A 25,670-nucleotide genomic window follows, 5' to 3' on the forward strand; every position below is an offset into this window, starting at 1 on the left:
TCAGTTCCTGCTTTCAGCAGATAAGTGTCATTTCTTGTTTGGTTGTTTATGTCATCTATCCCATCCAGGTTCTGTGCGAGCAGGCTGCTCCTTTCTCCCCACTTCACCATCTCAGGGAGCTCAGGGTTCTGTCAGTACAGGCTGGAGGACACAGCAAACCTACCTTTAAGGTCTGTCTGTGGGCTGAGCAGTGCAGGGAAAGAGGTCAGGGATAAACTAGGAGGTGACCCTTCCCCTGTCTCTCGTCCAGAGCCTGGTTGGTGTGTTATCTGTTATAATGTGCACGTCCGCCGTGACATTATAATCCACCATACTGTGACTGCCATTGCTCAGCGTTTATGTGATGGCGTCAATTGATGCACTGGTTGACCGCATGCAGGGTTTGTCCCTGGAGGTTGCGGATCTGCGTAGTATGGTCACACAGTGTCAGAGGGTGTTTGCTTCAGGTACAGGTCAAATTGTTGGGGAGCCTAAAGTCGCTCTTAAGGAGAAATTTGCAGGGGGTACTGATGATTTTTTCCGTTTCAAAGAGTCATGTAATTTGTACTTTCGATTGTGCCCAATTTCATCAGGTAATGAGGATCAGAGGGTGGGTTTCATCATGTCTTTGCTGAAAGGGGACGCGCAATCCAGGGCTTTTTCCCCTGCCGCCCGGTTCTCTGGCTCTCCGGTCGGTGGAGGAATTTTTTAAAGCCCTGGGATTGATTTACGATGACCCAGATCGAGTTTCGATGGCAGAGTCAAAATTACGTAACTTACTACAGGGTAAACATACTGCTGAGGTTTACTGCACAGAGTTTAGGAGGTGGGCTACTGAGTCGGGGTGGAACGACTCCGCGTTACGTAGCCAGTTTTCTCAGGGGTTATCTGAAAGGTTGAAAGATGCTCTGGCTTTTCATGAATACCCAGATACTTTGGAAAAACGCAATGTCTTTGGCGATACGTTTGGATAGACATATCAGAGGGAGGTGTAAGGGTCCCTCTGTGCAGGGGATTCCTCCCGCGTGTAGTTTTGTTTCACCAGCTGCCCAGGGTGATATTGCTTGTTACTCTGGGGTAGGGGAGGAACCCATGCAGTTAGGTCAGATATCTTTCCATTCGGATAGTAGAGACTTTCGAAAAGTGCACAATTTATATTTCTATTGTGGGAAGAGGGGTCATTTAGTTTTTTCTTGTCCGTATTTTGAACCACAGGGGGAAGTAATAAAGAAAAAAGAAAAAGAAAAAAAAAAACTCCCCTCACACTTGGTAGTATGAATGGTGTGGTGGAGCAGACTGGTATGCAAGTTCCGTGCAGTTCCCGTTTTCTCCTTTCAGCTATGGTGGCGCTAGAGTCTAGAAATGTGTTTGTTGATGTTTTTCTTGATTGTGGTGCTGGGGTAAATTTAATTGACTCTCTGTTTCTTGAGGGTTTGGGACTAAGTATTTGCACGTTAGAGAACGAGATTCGTGTTTTTGCTATTGATTCTTCCCCTCTTTCTCAAGGGAGCCTTACTCACGTTGTTCATGGTTTTCATTTAAGGGTGGGCGATTCACATGCTGAGATTATTTCCTGTTTCGTCATGAAGGATTTGCCAGCTCCAATAGTTTTGGAGTTGCCATGGTTGTCTAGACATAACCCAATTATAGACTGGCAAGCGAGACAAGTCATTGGTTGGAGCAAGTTTTGTTCGGATAATTGTCTTGTTACATCTATTTCTGAGGTGTCCGTTACGGCCTTGCCTCAGTATCTCTCGGATTTTTCAAACATTTTTTCGGAGGGTGGGGCTCAGGAATTGCCCCCTCATCGTGACTATGATTGTCCTGTGAATCTCATTCCGGGGGCTAAGTTGCCTAAGTCTCGGCTCTACAACCTCTCTCAACCTGAGAGAGAGGTCATGCGAAAGTATGTCGCCGAGAGTTTGGCAAAGGGTCATATTAGACCATCTAAGTCTCCAGTCGCTGTAGGTTTGTTCTTCGTGAAGAAGAAATATGGATCACTGAGATCGTGTTTGGATTTCCAGGAGCTGAACTGTATTACAGTCCGAGATCCATATCCCCTGCCTTTGATCTCTGATCTTTTTGATCAGATTGTTGGAGCCAAGGTGTTCTCCAAGTTGGATTTGAGAGGAGCATACAATCTGATCAGGATCAAGGAGGGGGATGAGTGGAAAACGGCCTTCAATACGCACGAGGGTCATTTTGAGAACCTGGTAATGCCTTTTGGGTTGACGAATGCGCCAGCGGTATTTCAGCGATTCGTCAATGATATTTTTCATCATTTGGTGGGGAGGTTCGTAGTAGTCTACCTAGATGACATTTTAATTTATTCTCCTGATCTGAAGACCCATCAGGATCATGTGAGACAGGTTTTGACGATCCTTCAGGAGAATAAGTTATACGCCAAATTGGAGAAATGTTTGTTTGCGGTGCAAGAGCTTCCATTCTTGGGATACATGCTTTCTGATTCTGGTTTTCGTATGGACCCCGAAAAGGTCCAGGCGGTTCTGGAGTGGGACCGACCGGAGAATCAGAAAGCTTTGATGCGATTTTTGGGGTTTACGAATTATTATAGAAAATTTATTTCGAATTATTCCACGCTAGTCAAACCTCTTACTGATATGACCAAGAAGGGCGCTGATGTCTCTGTCTGGTCGGATGAGGCATTGCAGGCCTTTTCAGCTATTAAGGAGCGTTTTGCGTCTGCTCCCATTCTGGTGCAGCCGGATGTATCTCAGCCATTCGTGGTCGAGGTTGATGCATCAGAGGTGGGGGTTGGGGCGGTGCTTTCGCAGGGTCCTTCTCCTGGCAAGTGGGTCCCGTGTGCCTTCTTCTCCAGGAAGCTCTCGGTCGCCGAGAGGAATTATGATGTTGGAGATAGGGAGTTGTTGGCGATCAAGTTGGCCTTTGAAGAATGGCGTCACTGGTTAGAGGGGGCTTCTCACCCCGTTACTGTGTATACAGACCATAAGAATTTGGCTTACCTGCAATCTGCCAAGCGTCTGAACCCTAGACAGGCCAGATGGTCATTGTTTTTTACCAGGTTCAATTTCGTGGTTACCTTTCGCCCAGGGGTCAAGAACGTCAAGGCAGATGCCTTGTCTCACAGCTTCCCTGGGGGAGGTGATTCAGAAGATCCAGCGCCGATTTTGGCGGATGGAGTGGTGGTCTCCGCTCTGTACCCTGAATTGGAGATGGAGGTGTTGGGAGCTCAGGAGGGGGCTCCTGGTTCGTGTCCCCCAGGGAGGTTGTTTGTTCCTGAGGGCCTACGATACAAGGTGTTCAAGGAACATCACAATACTGTTCTCGCTGGACATCCTGGTGGTAAGTCCACCTGTGATCTGGTGTCCCGGAGGTTCTGGTGGCCAGGGTTGCGTAAGAGCATTGAGAATTACGTGACAGCTTGTGAAACCTGCGCTCGGTCTAAGGTTGCTCATACTCGACCGCCTGGTTCACTTTTTCCATTGTCTATTCCATCTCATCCTTGGACGCATTTGTCCATGGGCTTTATTACGGACCTACAGAGTTCCTCCGGGAGAACAGTGATTTTGGTGGTAGTGGATCGTTTCAGGAAAATGGCTCACTTTATACCACTAACAAGTCTGCCTAACGCTAAGACTCTTGCGCAGATTTTTTTGGATAATATTGTGAAATTGCACGGTATTCCTTCGGATGTGGTCTCTGATAGGGGCACATAGTTTGTCTCCAGGTTTTGGAGGGCGTTCTGCTCTCGACTTGGCATTCAACTTTCTTTCTCGTCGGCTTTTCATCCACAGTCGAATGGTCAGACGGAGCGTACCAATCAAAACCTGGAGACCTACTTGAGGTGCTTTGTGGCTGAGAATCAGGAGGACTGGTCCTCATTCTTAACCATATTTCTTTTTATTGAAAGAGAAATCTGAGCTGAGTGCTCTCACATGACATCAATAAGAAACAATAACTCATAAATGACAATCATATACATGTATATACATGGGAGAACATTGCATGAGATCATATGCCTCAATCAGATATACAAATTCAAAGGGAAAGAAGGAATATAGGGAGGAATAAAGGAAAAGGGAAGGGAGGGGGGAAACAAGGGAGAGAGGGAATACTGCTCTAACACAAAAAGTTTCTATGTGCCTTCCATGGGGACCATAGTTTTAAGAAGCGAGAGCGTGAGTTATTTTCCTAATGCGCAAGCTCCTCAAAACGGTAGATCTGATCTACCTTATCAGTCCACATATGGAGAGTCGGTGGGGAATCAGTTTTCCACAAAAAGGGAATAAGCAGCTTCGCTGCTGTAAGCAACATCGTCGGGAGATTATTCTTGGCGGGAGTGAGGGTACCATTGGGGCACCGTAATAGGATGAGTTTGGCGTCAAGAGTGATCTTGGTTTTACATATGCTATTAATCAGGGATTCTAACAGTTTATGGCAGAGCCACCAGATATGAGACAGGGATCCAGTTTCTATGCCACACCTCCAGCATGTTTCGGGGATTTCTGGGTTTAGTTTATGCAAGAATTCAGGCGTTTTATACCATCTACTAAGGAGCTTAAAAGAATTCTCCTGAATCCTCACACAGCGGTTGAAACCGTGTGAGTGGGCCAGAACAAAGGCTTTCTCCGATTCCTTTAGGGTCAGAGAGAGCTCCCGTTCCCAGGAGTTCACATACCGGAGCTCCGGTGGAAAAGAGGAAAGCATTTCCTTGTACATCTGGGATAGTGGCCTAAGGGAGGGCTTAATAGCTAGAACTTTCCTCTCGAGCCAGGAAGGAGAACCATTGCCAGCAAAGGATCCAGTACACAAAGTAGTGTCTCTTTTAAAATCTGCTAGGTGGAAAAAGGGTGCTGTTTTGACCTCAGGGCGGTCCATTATTAAATTCCAATGTAAACTACCGTCTGGGAGAAGGACATCCCGCAGAGACAGATCAGCGAGCCTAGCCCAAATCCCAGAGGGGTTTGACACCGACGGATGAATATGGGTTTGCAGTAACTTGAGTGGCATGCATGGATTAGGAAAACTGAATAGATGGGATTTGATCATTTTAGACCATTCTACCAACATCCCCTTCCAGACCGGGGAGGAAGAACAGTGATTGGCTGAGAAGGGCCTAACACCCCACAGAGTAAGCTGCTCTTGGTTGGTGAGCAATACCGACTCAAGGCGCGAGCAAAGTGAGCTAGATGATCGGGATAGGACCTTTACACATCTACATAGCTGAACAGCAGTATAATATAACTTTACATCTGGCATCCCAAAGCCTCCGAACCTCTTATCCCTTGTGAGGGTAGAATAAGCAATACGCGGCGATTTGCCACTCCATAGGAAGCGTGTGAACACTCGGCGGACTTCTGTGAAATATGAGTTTGGAAGCCAAATAGGGAGGGATTGCAGCAAATATAAAAATTTGGGAAGGATAAACGTCTTAAAATAGTTCTTTCTTCCAACCCAGGAAACAAATGGGAGTTTCAGGTTTTGTAAATGATTGCGGAAATTTTGCAGAAGCGGTACATAATTGAGGGAGGCCAGGTCTTGGATATTAGCCGAAACACGCGTCCCCAAGAACGTAATGTCTCTGGAGGCCCAGGTGAACGGGGTGCTACATTTAAGATTGTTAATCAGAGTTTGCGGGCAGGAAATGTTGAGTGCCATGGATTTCCCATAGTTTATTTTAAAATTGGATATAAATCCAAATTCCTCAAATATATTCAACAACTTGGGCAAGGCCTCTGTAGGATTGGAGGTCATGACTAAAAGGTCATCCGCGAATGCTGCAGTAACATGAGTGCAGGGGCCGACCAGAAGGCCTTTAATGACCGGATCTGCTCTAATTTTACACAAAAGGGTCTCCATCACTAAGATGAATAGTGCAGGAGAGAGGGGACACCCCTGCCTCGTCCCATTGGTGATGCGAAATGGTGGGGACAATGCTCCATTAACTTTGACCATGGCAGAGGGGGCCGAATATAAGGTATTAACAGCAGAAACAAACTGATCCGGAAAGCCGAACCTCGACAGGGTCCGCGACATATAGTGCCAGCTGACCCTGTCTAAGGCCTTCTCTGCATCTGTACTTACCAAGACCAAAGGCTTAGAAGATCTTTTGGCCCAGTTCACAAGATGGAGAAGTCGCACTGTGTTATCAGACCCTTGTCTGCCATGGACAAAACCTACTTGCTCTTCATGGACAATGTCAGGAAGAACATCCTGAAGCCTAGAAGCCAGAATCTTCGCCCACCACTTCACATCATTATTAAGCAGAGATATCGGTCTATAGTTACTGCAGCAGGTCGGATCCTTATTCTCCTTATGGAAGAAGCGGTACATAATTGAGGGAGGCCAGGTCTTGGATATTAGCCGAAACACGCGTCCCCAAGAACGTAATGTCTCTGGAGGCCCAGGTGAACGGGGTGCTACGTTTAAGATTGTTAATCAGAGTTTGCGGGCAGGAAATGTTGAGTGCCATGGATTTCCCATAGTTTATTTTAAAATTGGATATAAATCCAAATTCCTCAAATATATTCAACAACTTGGGCAAGGCCTCTGTAGGATTGGAGGTCATGACTAAAAGGTCATCCGCGAATGCTGCAGTAACATGAGTGCAGGGGCCGACCAGAAGGCCTTTAATGACCGGATCTGCTCTAATTTTACACAAAAGGGTCTCCATCACTAAGATGAATAGTGCAGGAGAGAGGGGACACCCCTGCCTCGTCCCATTGGTGATGCGAAATGGTGGGGACAATGCTTCATTAACTTTGACCATGGCAGAGGGGGCCGAATATAAGGTATTAACAGCAAAAACAAACTGATCCGGAAAGCCGAACCTCGACAGGGTCCGCGACATATAGTGCCAGCTGACCCTGTCTAAGGCCTTCTCTGCATCTGTACTTACCAAGACCAAAGGCTTAGAAGATCTTTTGGCCCAGTTCACAAGATGGAGAAGTCGCACTGTGTTATCAGACCCTTGTCTGCCATGGACAAAACCTACTTGCTCTTCATGGACAATGTCAGGAAGAACATCCTGAAGCCTAGAAGCCAGAATCTTCGCCCACCACTTCACATCATTATTAAGCAGAGATATCGGTCTATAGTTACTGCAGCAGGTCGGATCCTTATTCTCCTTATGGAGAACAGTAATATGCGCCAATAAGGAGTGAGGAGCAAGAGAGCCTCCAGTCAAGAGGTAATTGCACAAGTTCCTGAAACGGGGGATTAAAACATCTTGAAATGATTTATAATACACGATGGAGAAGCCATCAGGCCCAGGTTTTTTGCCAGAGGGAATAGACATGAGAACCTTACGGATCTCTGAATCAGAGATGGGCCTAGTTAGCTGGGAAGCTTTGGATGAGGATATAGAGGGGAGGTTAAGGGTCTGCAGAAATTTATCTGTGGCCTCTGAGAGGTCACTAGGGGTAGTCCCAGTTGGAGGGGGTAAAATATACAGTGCTTCATAGAAGGCACAAAATGCTTTGGCTACATCTGGGGTGGACTTATGTATCATACCCTTGGAATCTTTAATAGAGGAAACAAAGGAGTCAGAAAACTGCTTCTTGGCAATAGCCGACATCAGTCCGTTTCCTCTATTCCCATGGGCATAGGCCTTAAATCTTGATCGTAATACTAACTTTGCAGAAGTGACATTTAATGAGTTTTTTAAACGCGTTCTGGCTTCAGTTAATTCTGCTAAGGTGCGTATAGCCTGAGATTCCTTGTGAGAGGATTCTAGGCGAGCAATGGAAGCCAACAAAGCATCTAAAGCCTTCGTCCTTTGTTTTTTTACATAAGCCCCCAAGGCAATGAGTTCCCCCCTAAGAACTACCTTATGGGATTCCCATAATATGGCGGGAGAGGGAGGGGAGTCTGGGGTGTCATTAAGCTCAAAGAATTCAGAAAACAAGGCCTTAATTTTGCTAGCATGCGTAGGGTCCAAGACCAAAGTATCGTTGAGGCGCCACACACGCTCTTTCCTTTGTGGGCCTGACAGGGAGAAGGTAATAATTACAGGGGCATGGTCGGATAATGTGATATTGCCTATCCGGGCTCCAGAGACATTACGTATATGCGAATCAGACAGAAACAGATAATCCAATCTATGGAAGGACATCTTGGCGTGTGAGTAAAATGTATAATCTCGGCCATTGGGGTTTATGGTCCGCCATACGTCCAAGACCTTAAGTTTTCTCAATGAAATTTTAAGCCTTTTTAACAGCTTGTAAGACACAGAAGGTCTGCCTACTGAGGTGTCCACCACCGGTTCTAAGGCAACGTTAAAGTCGCCCCCCAGAATTAATAACCCGTCTGAGAAGGAGGATAATGCAGCCAGGGTCTGAACGAGCCATGGTACTTGGCCTTTATTAGGGGCATATAGGTTGGCAAACGTCACAGGGGAGTCACCTAGTACACCCTTTACAAAAATGAACCTACCCTCGGGGTCAGCAGAAGTTGCCGTATGTTTGAAGGGGAGGCATTTTTGCACAGCTATACTGACACCCCTACTGGCAGAGTCATGTGTGCTATGGAACCATTGGACAAATTTCCTAGGGGGAAAACTGGGAACTCCACCTGTTCTAAAATGGGTCTCTTGTAGAAAAGCCACTGAGACCTTGTCCCTCAGAAGGAGAGAAAGTGTTTGAGACCTTTTGCATGGCTCGTTCAGCCCATGTGCATTAAGTGAGGCTACTACTATAGGAGACATTTTTGCATACAGACAAATGAATAAGAGCATATGGTACTCATAATTATGTGGAAAAGCACAGAAATAATATGAGCAGAGGAGAGGGAAGGGGGGGAGGGGAACAAAAGACAAAAAATAAGGAAAATAACATTAAACATAGTAAACTGATAAGTGATTAGCTCGGACAAGGTGCCCATCCGAGGTGGAATGAGCGCTTTACTTATCACCAGCCAAGACAGGGTTGGACTGGCGAGGGGGCAAGTAAAGCACTTTATGGTCTTAAGACAAAAAGACCCAAAAACAAAAAATACATCCAGCACCGGAAACTATCCGGTCATTACCCTGCAAATGGGGAAACCAAAAAGAGCGCCTCCCTGGAGGTAGCGTCCCGCAACAACAGAGGAGCGTCCCAGTTTAGGCATGATTTCCTATATAAAACAATAAGCCATAAATGTAAAACTGGCCGAAAGAATAAAAACTTAAGGGAAAGCCAAGCTCGCCCATACAAAACAATATACCAGGAGGGTGAGAGACAGTCATCTCTATATTAGAAAAATAAGATACGACATGGTATCAGCGGTACAAGCTTACAGACACAGCCGATGACACCGTGGCTCAGGCTCATGTGAGGGCCCTGTCCATCTTGCTGCGTCCCAGACGGTCTGACCTGCCTGTGAATGCCGTCTGCCAAGCAGATACACGAGGTGGAGTAGGCAGGGGGCCATCTTGGTCGGCTGGTAGCCACGAGGGAATTTCCACTGGAGGAACATCTAGGGACCTCCAGACTGATTCAAGGTCCGCTGGTGAGCGCACTGTGAGCAGTTTTCCATTCCTGGAAACCGCCAGCCCAAAAGGATATAGCCATCGGAAAGGGGTCGACGTCTTCCTAAGGACATCCAGGAGAGGCTTGAATAAGCGCCGCTTAGCCAAGGTAGATGGCGCAAGATCCTGGAACATCTGGATCGGCGTATTTTCATACTCCAGTAGCTCCATCTTTCGTTGCCTTTTCAGAAGGGCCGCGGTGTCCACGTAGCTCAATAGGCCGCAAATCACGTCACGTGGTGGCTCTTGTGGTTTAGGCCTAGGGCGCAGCGCCCTGTGTATGCGCTCCACCACGATTCCTGCCGCTCTATCTGGCTCCAACATCGTGGAAAATAACTCACGCGCCACTGTCGGCAAGGCCTCCGCCGCAATCGATTCAGGTAGGCCGCGGATGCGGATATTGCGCCGGCGACTCTGGTTCTCCTGATCTTCCAGCTTCAGGAAGGCATCATTCAATAGGGCCTTGTGAGATGCTAATACCTCTGACGCTTTACCTTCATAGGTCATGATGGCCTCTTGCGTGCTTTCTAGCGTGACCACTCTCTGGCCCAGGTGCTTCATGTCATCCTTAATGTCTGCCAGATCTTGTTTGAGAGGCGTAAGGGCAGATTCAAGAACCCGACGAAGGGTCCGTTCTGAAAGAGGCGGATCTCTGGACCTCATATCCGATATATCGGAACCGCTGCCTGCGTCTGAAAGTTCTCCTGCGTCAGAGTCATGAGTAATAGACGCCGCCATATTGGCGCCTTTCTGCGCGGCAGCCCTCGGCGTTTTCCGGAGAAACTTCTCCATCTCTGGTTGTTTGGAGTGCCGTGGGGTCGACTCTGAACTTCCTCTGATCTTATCTTTGCCAGGTTTCCCCATAATAAGGCAAATTATAGGCTTAAATAGGGCAAATGAGCCGGAATGCTGGAGGAGCTCAAGCTCGTGCGGCCATTCAGCAGCGTGGCTAGGCTCCGCCCCCCGACTGGTCCTCATTCTTGTCCTTAGCAGAATTTGCATTGAATAACCGTAGGCAGGAGTCCACGGGTAAGTCGCCATTTTTTGGCACCTACGGTTTCCATCCTCAGTTTGGTACCTTTTCTGGGTCTGGTTCCTCTTCTCTTCTGCCTTATCCTCTATCTGGCGGAGGATTCAAGGGAATTTGGAGAGGATGGGTGAGAGGTATAAACGAATGGCTGACAGGAGACGTGTGACTGGTCCGGACCTGTGTGTGGGTGATCTGGTGTGGTTGTCCACTAGGAATATCAAGTTGAGAGTGCCATCTTGGAAACTGGGTCCAAGATTTGTTGGTCCGTATAAAATTTCTGCGGTGATCAATCCTGTGGAGTTTCGACTGGATCTGCCGCAGACTTGGAGGATCCATGAAGTCTTCCACAAGTCTTTACTAAAAAAATATGTTAAACCGGTGGTACCATCGCCATTGCCTCCTCCTCCTGTTCTAGTCGAGGGAAACTTGGAGTTCGAGATCTCCAGGATTCTCGACTCGAGAGTTCTGCGGGGTTCCCTCCAGTACCTGGTGCACTGGAGGGGATACGGCCCTGAGGAGAGGATGTGGGTTCCGGCGTCAGATGTCAACGCCAGCCGACTGGTGAGGGCCTTTCATAGGTCCCATCCGGATAAGGTTGGTCCAGGGTGTCCGGAGGTCACCCGTAGAAGGGGGGGTACTGTCATGCCCCACTCTGACGATGTGCGGAGGTCAGCCAGGATTTCAGCATGAGTTTAGTTTTTGTTTTGATGCCGTGCTGGATCCGCCTCGCATCAGGTGCACTGGGTGGAGTCATTAGTTTAAATGGTCTCCAGCTAAGTGCTCTGAGCGGATTATACTGTTCATTTTGGTCTGGGAAGTTTGGAGGGAAGGTTGGCTCCTGCTTTCAGCAGATAAGTGTCATTTCTTGTTTGGTTGTTTATGTCATCTATCCCATCCAGGTTCTGTGCGAGCAGCCTGCTCCTTTCTCCCCACTTCACCATCTGAGGGAGCTCAGGGTTCTGTCAGTACAGGCTGGAGGACACAGCAAACCTACCTTTAAAGGTCTGTCTGTGGGCTGAGCAGTGCAGGGAAAGAGGTCAGGGATAAACTAGGAGGTGACCCTTCCCCTGTCTCTCATCCAGAGCCTGGTTGGTGTGTTATCTGTTATACTGTGCACGTCCGCCGTGACAACTAGCTAACGATACAAAGTGAGCCATTTTACTGAAACGGTCAACAACCACTAAAATCACAGTTTTCCCAGAGGAACTCGGCAGATCAGTAATAAAGTCCATAGACCAGTGCGTCCAAGGACGAGATGGAATAGACAAAGGAAGAAGTGAACCAGAAGGTCGAGTGTGAGCAACCTTTGCCTGTGCACAGGTCTCACAAGTTGCTACGTAATCCTCAACACTCTTACGTAACCCAGGCCACCAGAACCTCCGGGAAATCAGATCAAAGGTGGACTTGCCACCAGGATGTCCCACAAGGACAGTATCGTGATGTTCCTTTAATACCTTGTATTGCAATCCAGCAGGAACAAATAACCTACCTGGGGGACAAGAATCCAGAGCCTCCTCCTGGGCTCCCAATACCTCCATCTCCAACTCGGGGTACAGAGCGGAAACAACCACCCCATCAGCCAAAATCGGAGCAGGATCCTCTGAATCACCTTCCCCAGGAAAACTACGAGACAATGCATCCGCCTTGATGTTTTTAAGATCTAGCCTGTCTAGGATTCAGAAGCTTGGCAGTTTGTAGGTAAGCCAAGTTCTTATGATCAGTATATACCATAACGGGATGAGACGCTCCCTCCAACCAGTGACACCATTCCTCAAAGGCCAATTTGATGGCCAGCAATTCCCTATCTCCTACATCATAATTCCTCTCGGCGACCGAGAGCTTTTTGGAAAAAAAAGCACACGGACGCCACTTGCCAGGAGATGAACCCTGCGACAACACTGCTCCAACCCCAACCTCTGATGCATCCACCTTCACCACGAATGGCTGAGACACATCGGGCTGCATCAGAATGGGAGCAGACGCAAAACATTCCTTAATCGCCGAAAAAGCCTGCAATGCCTCATCCGACAAGACAGAGAAGTCGACACCTTTCTTAGTCATATCGGTCAGGGGTCTTACAATGGTAGAGTAGTTCAAGATACATTTTCTATAATAATTGGTAAACCCCAAAAACCGCATCAAAGCTTTCTGACTCTCCGGTCGGTTCCATTCCAGAGCCGCCCGGACCTTTTCGGGCTCCATACGAAAACCAGAGTCAGAAAGCAGGTAACCCAGAAACGGAAGCTCCTGAACAGTAAACACACATTTCTCCAATTTAGCATACAATTTATTCTCTCGAAGGATCGACAAAACCTGTCTCACGTGATCCTGATGAGTCTTCAGATCAGGAGAGTAAATTAGAATGTCATCCAAGTAAATTATAACGAACCTTCCCACAAAATTATGGAAAATGTCATTGACAAATCGCTGAAACACTGCTGGCGCGTTAGTTAACCCAAAAGGCATAACCAGATTCTCGAAATGACCCTCCTGTGTGTTGAAGGCCGTTTTCCATTGTAGGCCCCTCTTAAATCTAACTTGGAGAACACCTTGGCTCCAACAATTTGATCAAAAAGGTCAGAGATTAAGGGATACGGATCACAGGGTCTAAGCGATCCATCCTTTTTCTTAACAAAGAATAGCCAAACTGCGACCGGAGATTTAGATGGCCTAATATGACCCTTTGCCAAACTCTCGGCAATATACTTCCGCTTGACCTCTCTTTCGGGTTGAGAAAGATTGTATAGCCGAGACTTTGGCAACTTAGCCCCTGGGGTGAGATTAACCGGGCAATCATATTCACGATGAGGAGGCAATTCCTGATCCCCACCTTCTGAAAATACATCCGCAAAATCTGAGAGATACTGGGGTTAAACTGTAGTAGACACCCCAGAAAACCGATCAGGGAGAGCAACCTTAGGTTCAAGGCTGGACTGACTTCCACCAGCGGAGCCATGAAGCAGAAAATTCTGACTAAGTGAAACTGCATTGCGGAGGTCAGCTACCTCCCAAGTTAACTCCTGCATGCGATCAACCAACGAATCAATTGACTCCATCTCAAAGCTGCTGAGAAATGGCAGTCTAGGTTTTGGGCGGGTTATAATGTCACGCTGGACAGGATACAAGATACAACAGAAATCCACAAACAAGTGTCTAGGCCATATGCTGGGGATAAAGGTCACCTCCTTACAAATCCCTACCAGCTCTCCCTAGACTTCTGTGCCCACGTTCAGACCCTAGAGGTGGGAATAAATGTGCCCCCGTGCCCAAGGCTGAAGATTCCCTAAAATCCCTAAGATGGTGACAGGGGGAAAGAGACAACTTGCTTCCTCAGACCTGGAGGAGGCAGGCATCTCTCTAACAGCCTAGACAGAACACACACAAGAAAACAAAACCAACTTATCTTGTCACAGAGCAGATACAGAAAATCCTTCTTTCCACTGAGCAAGATAGAAGCTATAACCCGCACAGGACACTGGGAAGGGGCGTAATTTAAACTCATACAAACGACCCCACCCAGTGCACCTGAAGGGAGGCGGATACAGCTCAACTCCAAAACAAAAACAAAAAAACTACACACGTGCTGCTAACCTGGCAGACCTCCGCACATAACCTGAGCAGGGCATGACAGTTAGAATGCTTATAATTTTGGAAACAATTCTTAAAATTTTTAAGAGAATTTCCAAAACCCACTTTTTAAGGACCGGTTCAGTTGAAATCACTTTGTGGGGCTTACATAATAGAAACCACCAATTAATGACCCCATTTTAGAAAATACACCCCTAAACTAATTCAAAACTGAACTATGTAAACCCTTTAGGTGTTCCACAAGAATTAAAGGAAAATGGAGATGAAATTTCAAAATTTCCCTTTTTTAGATCATTTGATATTTTTTTTAGAGCAAGTTGTTATGAAAGTGCGAATATCAAATAGGTCTTTTTTTGTTTGTTTTAGTTTTACATAAAGCATTTTTGAAAAAAAATCATGTTTTTGTTTCTCCATTTTCTGAAAGCCATATTTTTATTTAGTTTTCTGCCGATCATCTAGTTTTTTGTTGGAAGAGTTGACTTTTTTTTATGGTACCATTTTTAGGTACATATGATTTTTTGTTCACTTAATAATACATTTATGGGGTAAGGTGACCAAAAAATTTGTTGTTTTGGTACAGTTTTTATTTTATTTTTTTGATGGCATTCACCTTAGGGTGTAGATCATGTGATATTTTTATAGAACAGGTTATTACAGATGCGTTGATATCTAATATGTCAAATTATTTTAAAATTTATTTCAGTTTTACACAACCAAAGCATTTTTTAAACAAAAAAAAAAAAAGATGACCTGGACATCTAGCTTTGGCCCTAACAATCTGGGCCCTGCTCCGGACTCCATAGGTGCCGAAGCTCAAAATCGGTTCCGGGAGCAGCGAATGCAATTGCACGGATATTCAGTAGCTGCTTACCAAGTCCGATTTGAGCTTTGGCACCATTTTTTAGGCCCAGGAGAGGCAAGTCTGATAGTGTAGGACCCGTCTGTTGGAAGCCACCTTGTCTCTAGTGGATGAGCTGGACACAATTTTGATCAAAAATGTGCGCAATGGGCTTCTAATTTTCATATAGTAAGTATAGCAGTAATGCAATTCAGATTTAACATGTTTTCAGTGTTTGCATGTGTCTTTGCATATAGAACAGTGTGCTGCCACATAGTGTTTAACGAAACTGTATACTATGTATTTTGTATGCTTTTTGATCAGAATGCATAAGCCCTCTCATCATCAAGGTGGCACGTGGATGTGCCATCCATATCTTTTTCTATACAATCTAGTATTTTTGTAGACTTTCCCATCTTTTTTTATGGTATCAGCACTCCTCTGTGTGTGTGTGAACGTGATTTCCCGTTATGGACATTGCTCATTTCACAGGCCCACACGGCATTCTAATGCTCATAGTGGCTGTTGCAGGTGTGTCTGTGGGCTTGTGGTGCCCAGCGCCATGGGGGCTTAGTCTGACAGCAGTGGGGTTGTTGGGCTGCTGGGTCTAGCCACCTGTAAGTGCTGCATTGTAGTGGTAGTGGTCGCCAAGTGACATTGCACCAAATTAGAGTAGGTACCAACTCTTTAGAGGTCACCTTGATGTGGTGAGTGGGCCTAGGCATTTTGATCAAAACGTATATATGAAGTGCCTTAGTGGAGGTGTTTATAAATTATGCTGATAAGCAATAGATCATCGCATGGCATGTGGAAGTGTAATCCATGTTTTTTTTTTCTCCACAGTCTATTGATGTATTAATATGAATATATTTTTGAGTGGTTTCTTTCCCCTCTGCGGGAACACATTTCCCTTGAAGCCTTCTGGAACAGGGCTGTGGCTAACATTATCGATTAGTCTCTGCACAGTCTGACACCGATCAGATAGTGCCAGGCTGTGCAGGAACACATCATAACTGGTTACATCTATCTGGAACTTTATGGCCAACTGCTAGTATTTCCTTCATAACTTCTAGCAGGCATAATAAAGTAATAAAGGAATGACAGGACAGTCATAAGAATACAAGTAGGTAAAATAAAACATGTCCGGAGAGGTTACAGGTCCTCTTTAAACATAGAGGGAGTTGACCATTCTCAACAAGTAAAAAGGGAGCACAGAGCTTGCGCATATGGGGAAGGAACATGCCATGATTACTGGACCTGTGTGTAATAGATGTGTAACCACCAGGAATTTGTGCTTTTTGTATAACTGCTAAACTAAGGCCAGTAAATTTCCATTTGTCCTGTCTCCTGGATGTTGTTTATTTGTGGGGTTGTATTATACTATAATATCAGTCAGTGGCATAACTGGAACTGACTGGGCCCCACAGCAGTTTTAACGGGCCCCTTCCCCATTTACCCCCCTTAATGTAGACCTCAGACTGGACAAAAAAAATAATACTTAGTGCATCACAAGGGTCTGGAGAAAAAGCCCAGGGAGCAATGAGTAATACCAGTGCTAGGACTAGGAGCACCATACTCCCTGGGCCCTAAATCCATTAGTCCTTCTCATGGGCCCCTTCCTGAGTTTCGGCCCCATAGCAGCTGCTTCCCTTGTTTCCATGGTAGCTACACCCCTGATATAAGCTGGGAGACAGTGTAACAGCCTTGTGCACCTCATTTTTCACTATGGTGCACTATAGTATGGTAGGGTTCAGGAAAGCCAGCCACTGTGAGGGGCATGTGAGAAAACCAGCAAATCTGCTCATGAGCCCTGATATCTCCAGTACCTGCACACCACACCAATTTAAGTGTCAGAAAACACAACCAGGCATGTTTTTAGTCATCACCTGATTGACTCATCAGTTAACCACATGATACAACCAATATTTGGATAGTGTAATACAGCGAAAATTTACTCATGGGAAAAAGAGAATTCAAAACTCTACTGCCGGTGATGTCTCTCAGACAGTCAAAATGAGCGTGGGCCATCTGGTATAAAAAAAAATAAAAAAATCACAAAATGACATAAAACAACCTGCACGATATGATAACTGAATATGTGGATGTACATGGCAACTTTTATAAAGGAAAAATCACGGAAAAGACTGCACTGTGATATGATAAAATCTGAGACTCTCGGCCAAAATATATTGTCTGACAGTCTCAGATTTTATCATATCAGAGTGAGGGCTAAGTCCATATATAACGTTTGCATCTATTGATGTTAGTGCATTATTTTCCATGATTCCATCTGGTATAATCACGACAGGAGATCAGAAAAACGTGTGAATGTGAATTTATACATTTCCAAATATTAACACTTGACATCTGGCCACTGAAGTAAAATACAGCGGGGAAAAAAATTACTAAATTCCCCCGTGTAGTATAAAACCACCATACCATATACCACTCTGTAGGCCAAATAGTGATGTCATCCTTGGAATGACCGAATAGTTCTGAAGAATTTGTTATTCAGGTCCCAATATTTCATACATACCTTTGTTAAGGTTTCATCAAGAATAGCTGCTGTTTTTCCTATGTCAAATAAGATTTCAGGAGTTGTCTTAATTTCTGCTACTGGTGTCCCAGGAAGGTAGGTCAGAAGTCTCACCGTATGCTTTTGTATGACACCTCCATAGTCTAAAAATCAAGGATAAACTAGGCAACAATTTATTGACACCCTCTTGAAGTCACATAGACATCAGACATATTTGTCTTGTCATTTTGAACATAAATTCACATCTGCAAAGAATACAAGACAGAGTCCAAGTCACGTATTCATTCCTGTATATTCTAGACACAGAAAGTTGGCTAAATGAGAACCTAGCAGCTGGTATTGGCGGTGTGCTCAGGGATGCTGGTATAGGGGGTGCAGAGGTATCAGATGCATTTGGGCCATGGTGCCCGAGGACACCCAGGAGTTCCAAGTTATGTAACTGTATGTCCTTACAGTTTAAAAGGTTGGCCTATCTGGAAAACTGGTGACATTTCCAGCATTTGGAATGCATTGGGGTCATGCAGTCCCGTGAACATGCGCTGCTGGTATCTTGGAACTCCAACCCCTTTAATCATGTCTGCCATCAGCATCGATTGTAAAGAAAACAAATGACACTCTATACTAATGAGTCCGTGAACCCACTGGCAATGTGCTCCTAATTAGAGATGAGCGAATTTGCTGTTACGAAATTCGTTCACGCTTCATTTACTGGTAAAAGCAGAATTGCGCTACGGATTCCGTTACCAACGACCATAACACAATTCTATGACGGAATGCATAATGGAATGCCTTCAGAGGCATTCCGTTATTCATTCCATCATATTAGAAGTCTATGGGTTGCATAATGGATCCGTCCCGTTTCCGTTATGCAGGAGAGGACTCCCCTGCATAACGGAAACGGGATGGATCCATTTTGCAACCCGTAGACTTCTATTATGACGGAATGAATAACGGAATGCCTCTGAAGGCATTCCATTATGCATTCCGTCATAGAATTGTGTTATGGTCCGTGGTAACGGAATCCGTAACGCAATTCTGCTTTTACCAGTATACGAATCGCAAACGAATTTCAAAATATGAAATTCGCTCATCTCTACCATTGATGTATACTATATACAGTGAATGTACATAAAGTATACTACAGTAATAGCACACTGACTCATTTGTATGGGGCCATGCGCATGTCTGTGTTTTTCACAACTCTGTGTGCCCAATCCGCAAATCACAGAGCAGGTGCTATATGTGTCCATATTTTTGGATGAGAATTGCCCTTTTTATTGATGAGAATGAGAAAAAACTGAATAAACATTGAAGCTATCAGTTTTTCCCAGATCCTTTTTTATGCAGACCAAATTAGATCTGATATGGCCATGTACATGAGGCCTTAGGCTAATTTCACCCTAGCGCTAGGGATCCGGCAGGGAACTCTCTGCATTCCAGCATTGCTGAAAGCTTCAAAGTTTCCATCTGGACCCATTAACTATAATGGAGACCGGCAGAGTTTCAGCTGCAACCCGGCAAATATCGTCCGGAAGAAAAACGCTAGGCTGTTAATTGGGCTGGACAGAGACCTTCAAGCTTCCGGCAATGCCGGAATGCAGAGAGCTCCTGCAGGCTGTTCCGTGCCAGATCCCTAGTGCTAGTGTGAATCTAGCCTTAGGCTTCTTTGAGACAAGCGAGTTGCGCACTCCGGACCCACAGCGCGAGTATGAGACAGCTTCCGTCCTGACCCCCAAGCACTTACGGGGACATTATATTGATTCATGATGCTATGTAACCCTTAGGCCTCTTTCACACAGGTGTCGCGTGTGAGGGCCGGATAGAATGCGCAATTTTTCTGCGCGAGTGCATAGCGTTTTAATGCGTTTTGTACGCGCTTGAGAAAAATCGCCATGTTTGGTACCCAGACCGGAACCCGTACTTCTTCACAGAAGCTCGGGTTTGGGTTAGGTGTTGTGTAGATTTTATTATTTTCCCTTATAATATGGTTATAAGGGAAAATAATAGCATTCTTAATACAGAATGCTTAGTAAAATAGGGATGGAGGGGTTAAAAAAATAAAATAAAAAATTAAACTCACCTCATCCACTTGTTTGCGCAGACCGGCTTGTCTTCTGTCTTCTTCTTTGATGACCTGGGAGGAAAAGGACCTTTGGTGACGCCACTGCGCTCATCACATGGTCCATCACCATGGTGATGGACCATGTGCTGAGCGCAGTGACGTCACCAAAGGTCCTTTTCCTCCCAGGTCATCAAAGAAGAAGAAAGAAGACAAGCTGGGCTGCGCGAACCAGTGGATGAGGTAAGTTTAATTTAATTTAATTTTTTTTAACCCCTCCATCCCTATTTTACTAAGCATTCTGTATTAAAAATGCTATTATTTTCCCTTATAACCATGTTATAAGGGAAAATAATAATGATCGGGTCCCCATCCTGATCATCACCTAGAAACCATGCGTTAAAATCGCACCACATCCGCACTTGCTTGCGGATACTTGCGATTTTCACGCAGCCCCATTCACTTCTATGGGGCCTGCGTTGCATGAAAAACGCACAATATAGAGCATGCTGCAATTTTCACGCAACGCACAAGTGATGCGTGAAAATCACCACTCATCTGAACAGCCCTATTGAAGTGAATGGGTCCGGATTCAGTGCGGGTGCAATGCGTTCACCCCACCCATTGCACCCACGCGAAAAACTCGCCAGTGTGAAAGGGGCCTTACATTTCTGGAATGTATCGGATAACATTGACATAATGATATCAGTGTTATACAATAGATTCCAGAACTCTAAGCGCTACATAGCATTATAGATCAATATAATGCTATGAGACCCTGTCAGTGCTTGGAGGTCAGGACGGGAGCTGTCTGATACTCAGGATGCGAGTCCGGAGTGTGCAACTCGCTCGTATGAAAGGGGCCTTAGACTCTACATATGAATTCCATGTTGTAGGAAGACAGGTATTCTTTTTAGAAATAGGAATTTATATCAGACAGAAAAAATGACTAACATAAAAAATAACTTTCATAATCAGTGAATGAAGAGTATTTTGTCTGTTCACCTTTTGCTGTGTGCGGCATGGCTGTTAGGGTTAGTCTTGTGGTTGAGCATGCGTGTTGGGATGCATTATTGGAACTATGGTTGCAAAAAGAATGTAATGCTGTATGTTCTTACCAATTGGCTCTAGAGACATGATTTCACCAGTTTTTGTCAGCTGAGCATTTGGTGTAGGTAGACCTTCATCATGCAGGAACTTCATAGCACATGTCTGCACTTCCACTAGCTCAGCGTTCTTGCTGTCTTCACTGTTCATGATCTTCAGAACATACTCTCCTTGTGTAGTAGCCCCATCATCCCAAGTCTGGAAGTAGAAATTCTGATCATCGTAGCTTGGCAGTGGCTTTACCCTGGATACTTGTAAGCCAAAAAGTGTCTCTACCAACTTAATGGCCTGTGCTTCATTGACAGCTGGTTTGCTGGCGATTTGTGAATATCCAGTCTCCTTTTCAGAACTCATCTTCTAGAGAAATAAATGTATATTGTGTAATTATGGATTAGCAAAAAGGATGTGATTTAGACCCCTTTCACACAAGCGTGATTTTCATTGATGCAAACGCATTGCGCCTGCACGGAATCCGGACCCATTCATTTCAATGGGTCTGTGTACATGAGCGTTGTTTTTCACGCAAAGCAGGCCCCATAGAAGTTAATGGGGCTGCATGAAAAACGCATGGCATCCGCAAGCAAGTGCGGATGCGATGCGTTTTTTTACTGATGGTTGCTAGGTGATGTTTGTAAACATTCAGTTTTTTATCACACGTGTGAAAAATGCATCAATGCGCATTTCACCTGCGCGATAAAAACGGAACCACTGAACGCAATCGCAGGCAAAACTGACTGCAATTGCTTGCGAAATGGTGAGAGTTTTCCTGAACGCATCCGGACCTAATCCAGATCGTTTGTGTGAAAGGGGCCTTACATAAACGTGTTCTGTATTACATGCAGGGATCTCAACTCTCCCGGAGGTTCAGGGAGTCTCCCGCTATTAGATAACAGCTCCCTGACACCCGCATGTGAAACAATATCTCCGGGAAAGGTTTATCTCAGTCAGATAGCAGAGCAGAGAGATAAGAGAAGTGACAGGACAGAGTTTACATTACAGGTTGAATTAACCCTTTAGGGTCAAATTGGCTTCTCAAGGAGATATATGTTAAAGGCATCCCTCCTTCGGTCTCATTCAGTAGCTATATAACTATTGAGATGTATTTTTTTAAAATACATTTACACATTTAACCCTCCATTTTAATTATATTATTTACCCCAGTGTTAAATTCACCCCCCCTGGATGCTTTAATCATATACATAAATAGGATAATTTGGGGCAGGGTAATGAGCCCAGTCCTCCACACCATAGAGCAAAGTGTGCAGATACTGCATATGTTTGGAAAATGTAATAAAAAGTCAGTGAAAAAAAAAAAAGAAAACCTCCCTGAAATGAGAAGTGCACCTCCCTGAAATGAGTTTTTGCAGGTTGGGATGTCTGTACATGATAAGGTAGGTGAAGCCATTTGGTAAGATTATTCCATGTGTAAGATATGGCAACAAATCTTGCTTTACCCATCTCATTCAAAAAATTGTTGGACCCTGCACAAGTTCCTGAGTATTGTAACCTGTCACTCTACAGATGACACATGTAAAGAGTCATTAGTGTCTGAATGAAAATTTTACTTGGCACATGTCCTGACATTATTCACATTCTCATGCACATGACCGTATGTATTTTGTGGTCAGCAAAACACAGATCTGCAAAAAATACAGATGATGTCAGTGTGCATTACATATTTGGCGGAACGGAATAGCTGGCCACTAATAGAATAGTCCTTTCCTTGTCTGTAATGCGCACAATAATAGGACATGCTCTATTTCTTTGCGGAACGGACATATGGAAACGGAATGCACATGTAGTAACTTCCGTCTTTTTTTGCGGACCCATTGTAATGAATGGTTCCGCATACGGTCCAGAATGGGACGGACACGGAAAGAAAATACGTTCGTGTTCATGAGCCCTAAGACACGTATGCCCACTTGATTTGGAGGCTGGAAGTTTGATGATAATCAGCAAAAAGCTGGCATGAGAGGCATGGGGCAGAGTTGGCCTATAGAAGGCAAGTGAGTTTTTAGGATGTTTTATCATCTCTGGATATTTTCTAATAAACTGATAATGTATTATAACTAATGTAACCTATATCGGCAGTTCTATATTGGCCCTGAGTAAGCAAGGGGTCTCATAAATGAAATACAAGTTACACCAAAGCTTTTGCCACAAAGCAATGTATCAGTCTGCTCAGCTCCTCCTGCTCTATAACATGGTGGCTGCAGAGTGGATTGCATTTTCAACCTGGCATACTCCTTTTAAAGCAGTATTCAAGTGTTATTAAATTATTATTATTATTATTATTATTATTATTATTATTATTATTATAATAAAAAAGTTATACAGGAGACCAAACCTTTCTTTTTTTCCCTGCATTGCTGCATTCCTGAGCTAAAGTAGACCATGAGCAGGACCAGGCCTCTGGGTGCACCATAGTTCTGCCGCTGTTCTTATCAATCCACTCCCTCTTATGGTTGATTGACAACCACATCTGAATTCTCCTCCTGGCGAAATGCTCAGTACTACACATGCGCCACCGCCGAGGGTATACTGCATGGCACAGGAAGATTCAGGCAAGAAGAGAATTCAGTCAAATAACTATAAGGACTCATGCACATGAACACTGATGTTTTACAGTCCGAAAGACACAGATACTGGCTATGAGCACTCCGTATTTTGCAGAACGGAACGGGCCAGCCCCTAATACAACCTTAAATATCCTTGTCCGTAATGCGGACAATAAATTAAAATAAATGCATGAGCCCTAAGAGGGAGTGCCCTCAAAGAGAACATCAGCAGAGCTATGGTACATCGAGGGGTTTGAGCCACATTTTCCTTTAGTTAACAGCTCATTTACATATTTTTTTTAAAGGGAGTTTGTCATCAACATTTCACCTTTGTAACCCTTCCCATAGGTTTCTAGCATCCTTACAGTTAATAAAAACGTTACCTTTAGCATCAATCCTGGACTTATAAAACCGGCAAAAAACATCTTTGTAGCATATGCAAATGAGGGCTCGCAAGTGCCCAGGGGCGGCGTTACCCTCGTAGGTGCCCTGCTAGCTCAGCCTTTTCTTCGCTTCCCCCGCCCATCCTTTCCCACTGACCGCTTATCTACTAACTTGTTGTTTCGCCGAGATCCCGCGCCTGCGCACTCAGTCCGTCGGCCGGCACATACGCACTGCGATGCCCATTCCTTGTACGGCATCACAGTAATTAATGCGCATGCGCCGGCTAACGGTGCGAAGCCGGCGCATGCGCATTAATTACTGTGATGCCGTACAAGGAATGGGCATCGCAGTGCGCATGCGCCGGCCGACGGACTGAGTGTGCAGGCGCGGGATCTCGGCGGAACAACAAGTTAGTAGATAGCCGGTCAGAGGGAAAGGATGGGCGGTCAGAGGGAAGGAAGGGGCGGGGGGAAATCGAAGAAAAGGCTGAGCTAGCAGGGCACCTACGAGGGTAACGCCGCCCCTGGGCACTTGCGAGCCCTCATTTGCATATGCTACAAAGATGTTTTTTGCCGGTTTTATAAGTCCAGGATTGATGCTAAAGGTAATGTTTTTATTAACTGTAAGGATGCTAGAAACCTATGGGAAGGGTTACAAAGGTGAAATGTTGATGACAGACTCCCTTTAAAGTATTTTTATCAGGAATGCAGCAACACGACGCCAGGCATTATCTTTGCTTCTTTTAATGATGTAGAGCAATGATATTTGCATCTGTCTTGTCTCTAAATATTCTAAGCAACACTGCTGGCTGCCAGAGTTTCCCGAAGCCCTGTTATGAATGAATAGTTACTGCTTCTATTGAGGTCAGGTCACTAATTTGTACCTGGATCCTTACCTGCAAACTGGCCCTAGATTATCCCCATATCTGCCACGATATTTCTGTGGTTCACATGCGGTGGGACTGCTCGCCCAATGAGAAACACGCTACGGTGTTTGGGGTTTGAGCAGTTCCCCCATATTGGCCACTGCAATTCTGTGATTTTGTTTTATAACTTAGAGTCAGACTACCAAGTGTTGTACAGCATAAAGAAGAAGCAGAGTTATACAGCCAGCCTGTCAGTACAGCAGAGCCAGAGAGAAACAGATGTAGCAAAGACGAGTTTTCCTGCAAGAGTTTTAATGCTAAAGCCTGCTGGGACCAAGATAAAGCCAAAATCTGTTTTGGAAAAATGTTTACCAAAGTAAAGCTGCTATTCAACTATATGCAAGGTCTGGACGCCCTCAATTATTCCCCCTATTTGTTTGCTTCACAGCCAAAGCCTGGGGTCCAGCTTAATCCAGGTAGGAGCACCATGACACATTTTAAAAGGACATTTTAGGCTGCACTATACCATTTGGCATTCCTACACCTGGGACGCGTGTCATTTCATCTATTAAGGGCCCTAGGGGGAGGTCGCCCGTTGCACATTACCCTAGTGATGCCCTGTTTTTCTCCTTTTAACCCCTATACAGAGATATGGACTTTACTGCAGGGAAACCACAAGGCCGCTGTCTCTTGAAGCAGTCTCTGTTCAGTTGACCCATGTGGGTTGAGATGCCGGTGATGAGCACTGAGGGGTCAGGCAGAATCGTAGTCAGGGCAGGCAGAGTTCTTGAAATTAAGAAAACAGTCTGAGGTCAGGGCAGGCAGCAAAGGGACAGAATACAGGAGAAAAGGTGGAAGTCAGTACTATGGGCAGACAACAAGATATGGCACACCTTAGCAGGAAGTAGCAGACTAGGAACTTTATAGATCAGGCACCCTCCCAACTGGGGAAGGTGCCTTAGGAACCCCAAGGTAGACTATCATAGGCTGGTGAAGATTAGGGTGTGTTGTGAGATGGGGAAACAGCTCTCCTTGTCTGAACACTGTTTGTGTAGATTAAATTAAATGACTGACATTCTGCTGTTTGGCCACAAGATGCCACTGTTTCCTAAACACAGCTACGGACTGCATATATGTCCTTATTCATGAGCGGTGGGTTTACACAGAGCCTGGAGAGGAAGAGAAAGGGAGCAGCCATCTTAGAGGGAACTGAGACTGAGGAACTGTGTCCGTAGAGGA

At 45.2% G+C, this 25,670-nt stretch overlaps 2 protein-coding genes across 6 annotated transcripts in view; one reads left to right on the plus strand and one right to left on the minus strand.

The window, feature by feature from the left end:
* The window catches only part of HYKK (hydroxylysine kinase), a 113,143-nt gene that overhangs the window by 72,700 nt on the left and 14,773 nt on the right, over window positions 1–25,670 (minus strand). Inside the window, exons 2-3 of one of the 2 annotated variants that reach the window (XM_040413802.1) lie at window positions 20,636–20,978; window positions 17,459–17,601 (exon numbers count right to left, since the gene is read on the minus strand). In XM_040413802.1, the coding sequence (XP_040269736.1) occupies window positions 17,459–17,601; window positions 20,636–20,978 (486 nt within the window). Of the gene's footprint in view, window positions 1–17,458; window positions 17,602–20,635; window positions 20,982–25,670 lie in introns of both variants that reach the window. The other variant, XM_040413801.1, reaches the window with a different exon arrangement.
* Window positions 1–25,670, plus strand: part of LOC120985703 (very long-chain acyl-CoA synthetase-like) — a 235,797-nt gene that overhangs the window by 53,890 nt on the left and 156,237 nt on the right. The window lies entirely within an intron of this gene.

Source organism: Bufo bufo, chromosome 1 (assembly GCF_905171765.1).
Source record: "Bufo bufo chromosome 1, aBufBuf1.1, whole genome shotgun sequence".
Classification (NCBI taxonomy): Eukaryota; Metazoa; Chordata; class Amphibia; order Anura; family Bufonidae; genus Bufo; species Bufo bufo.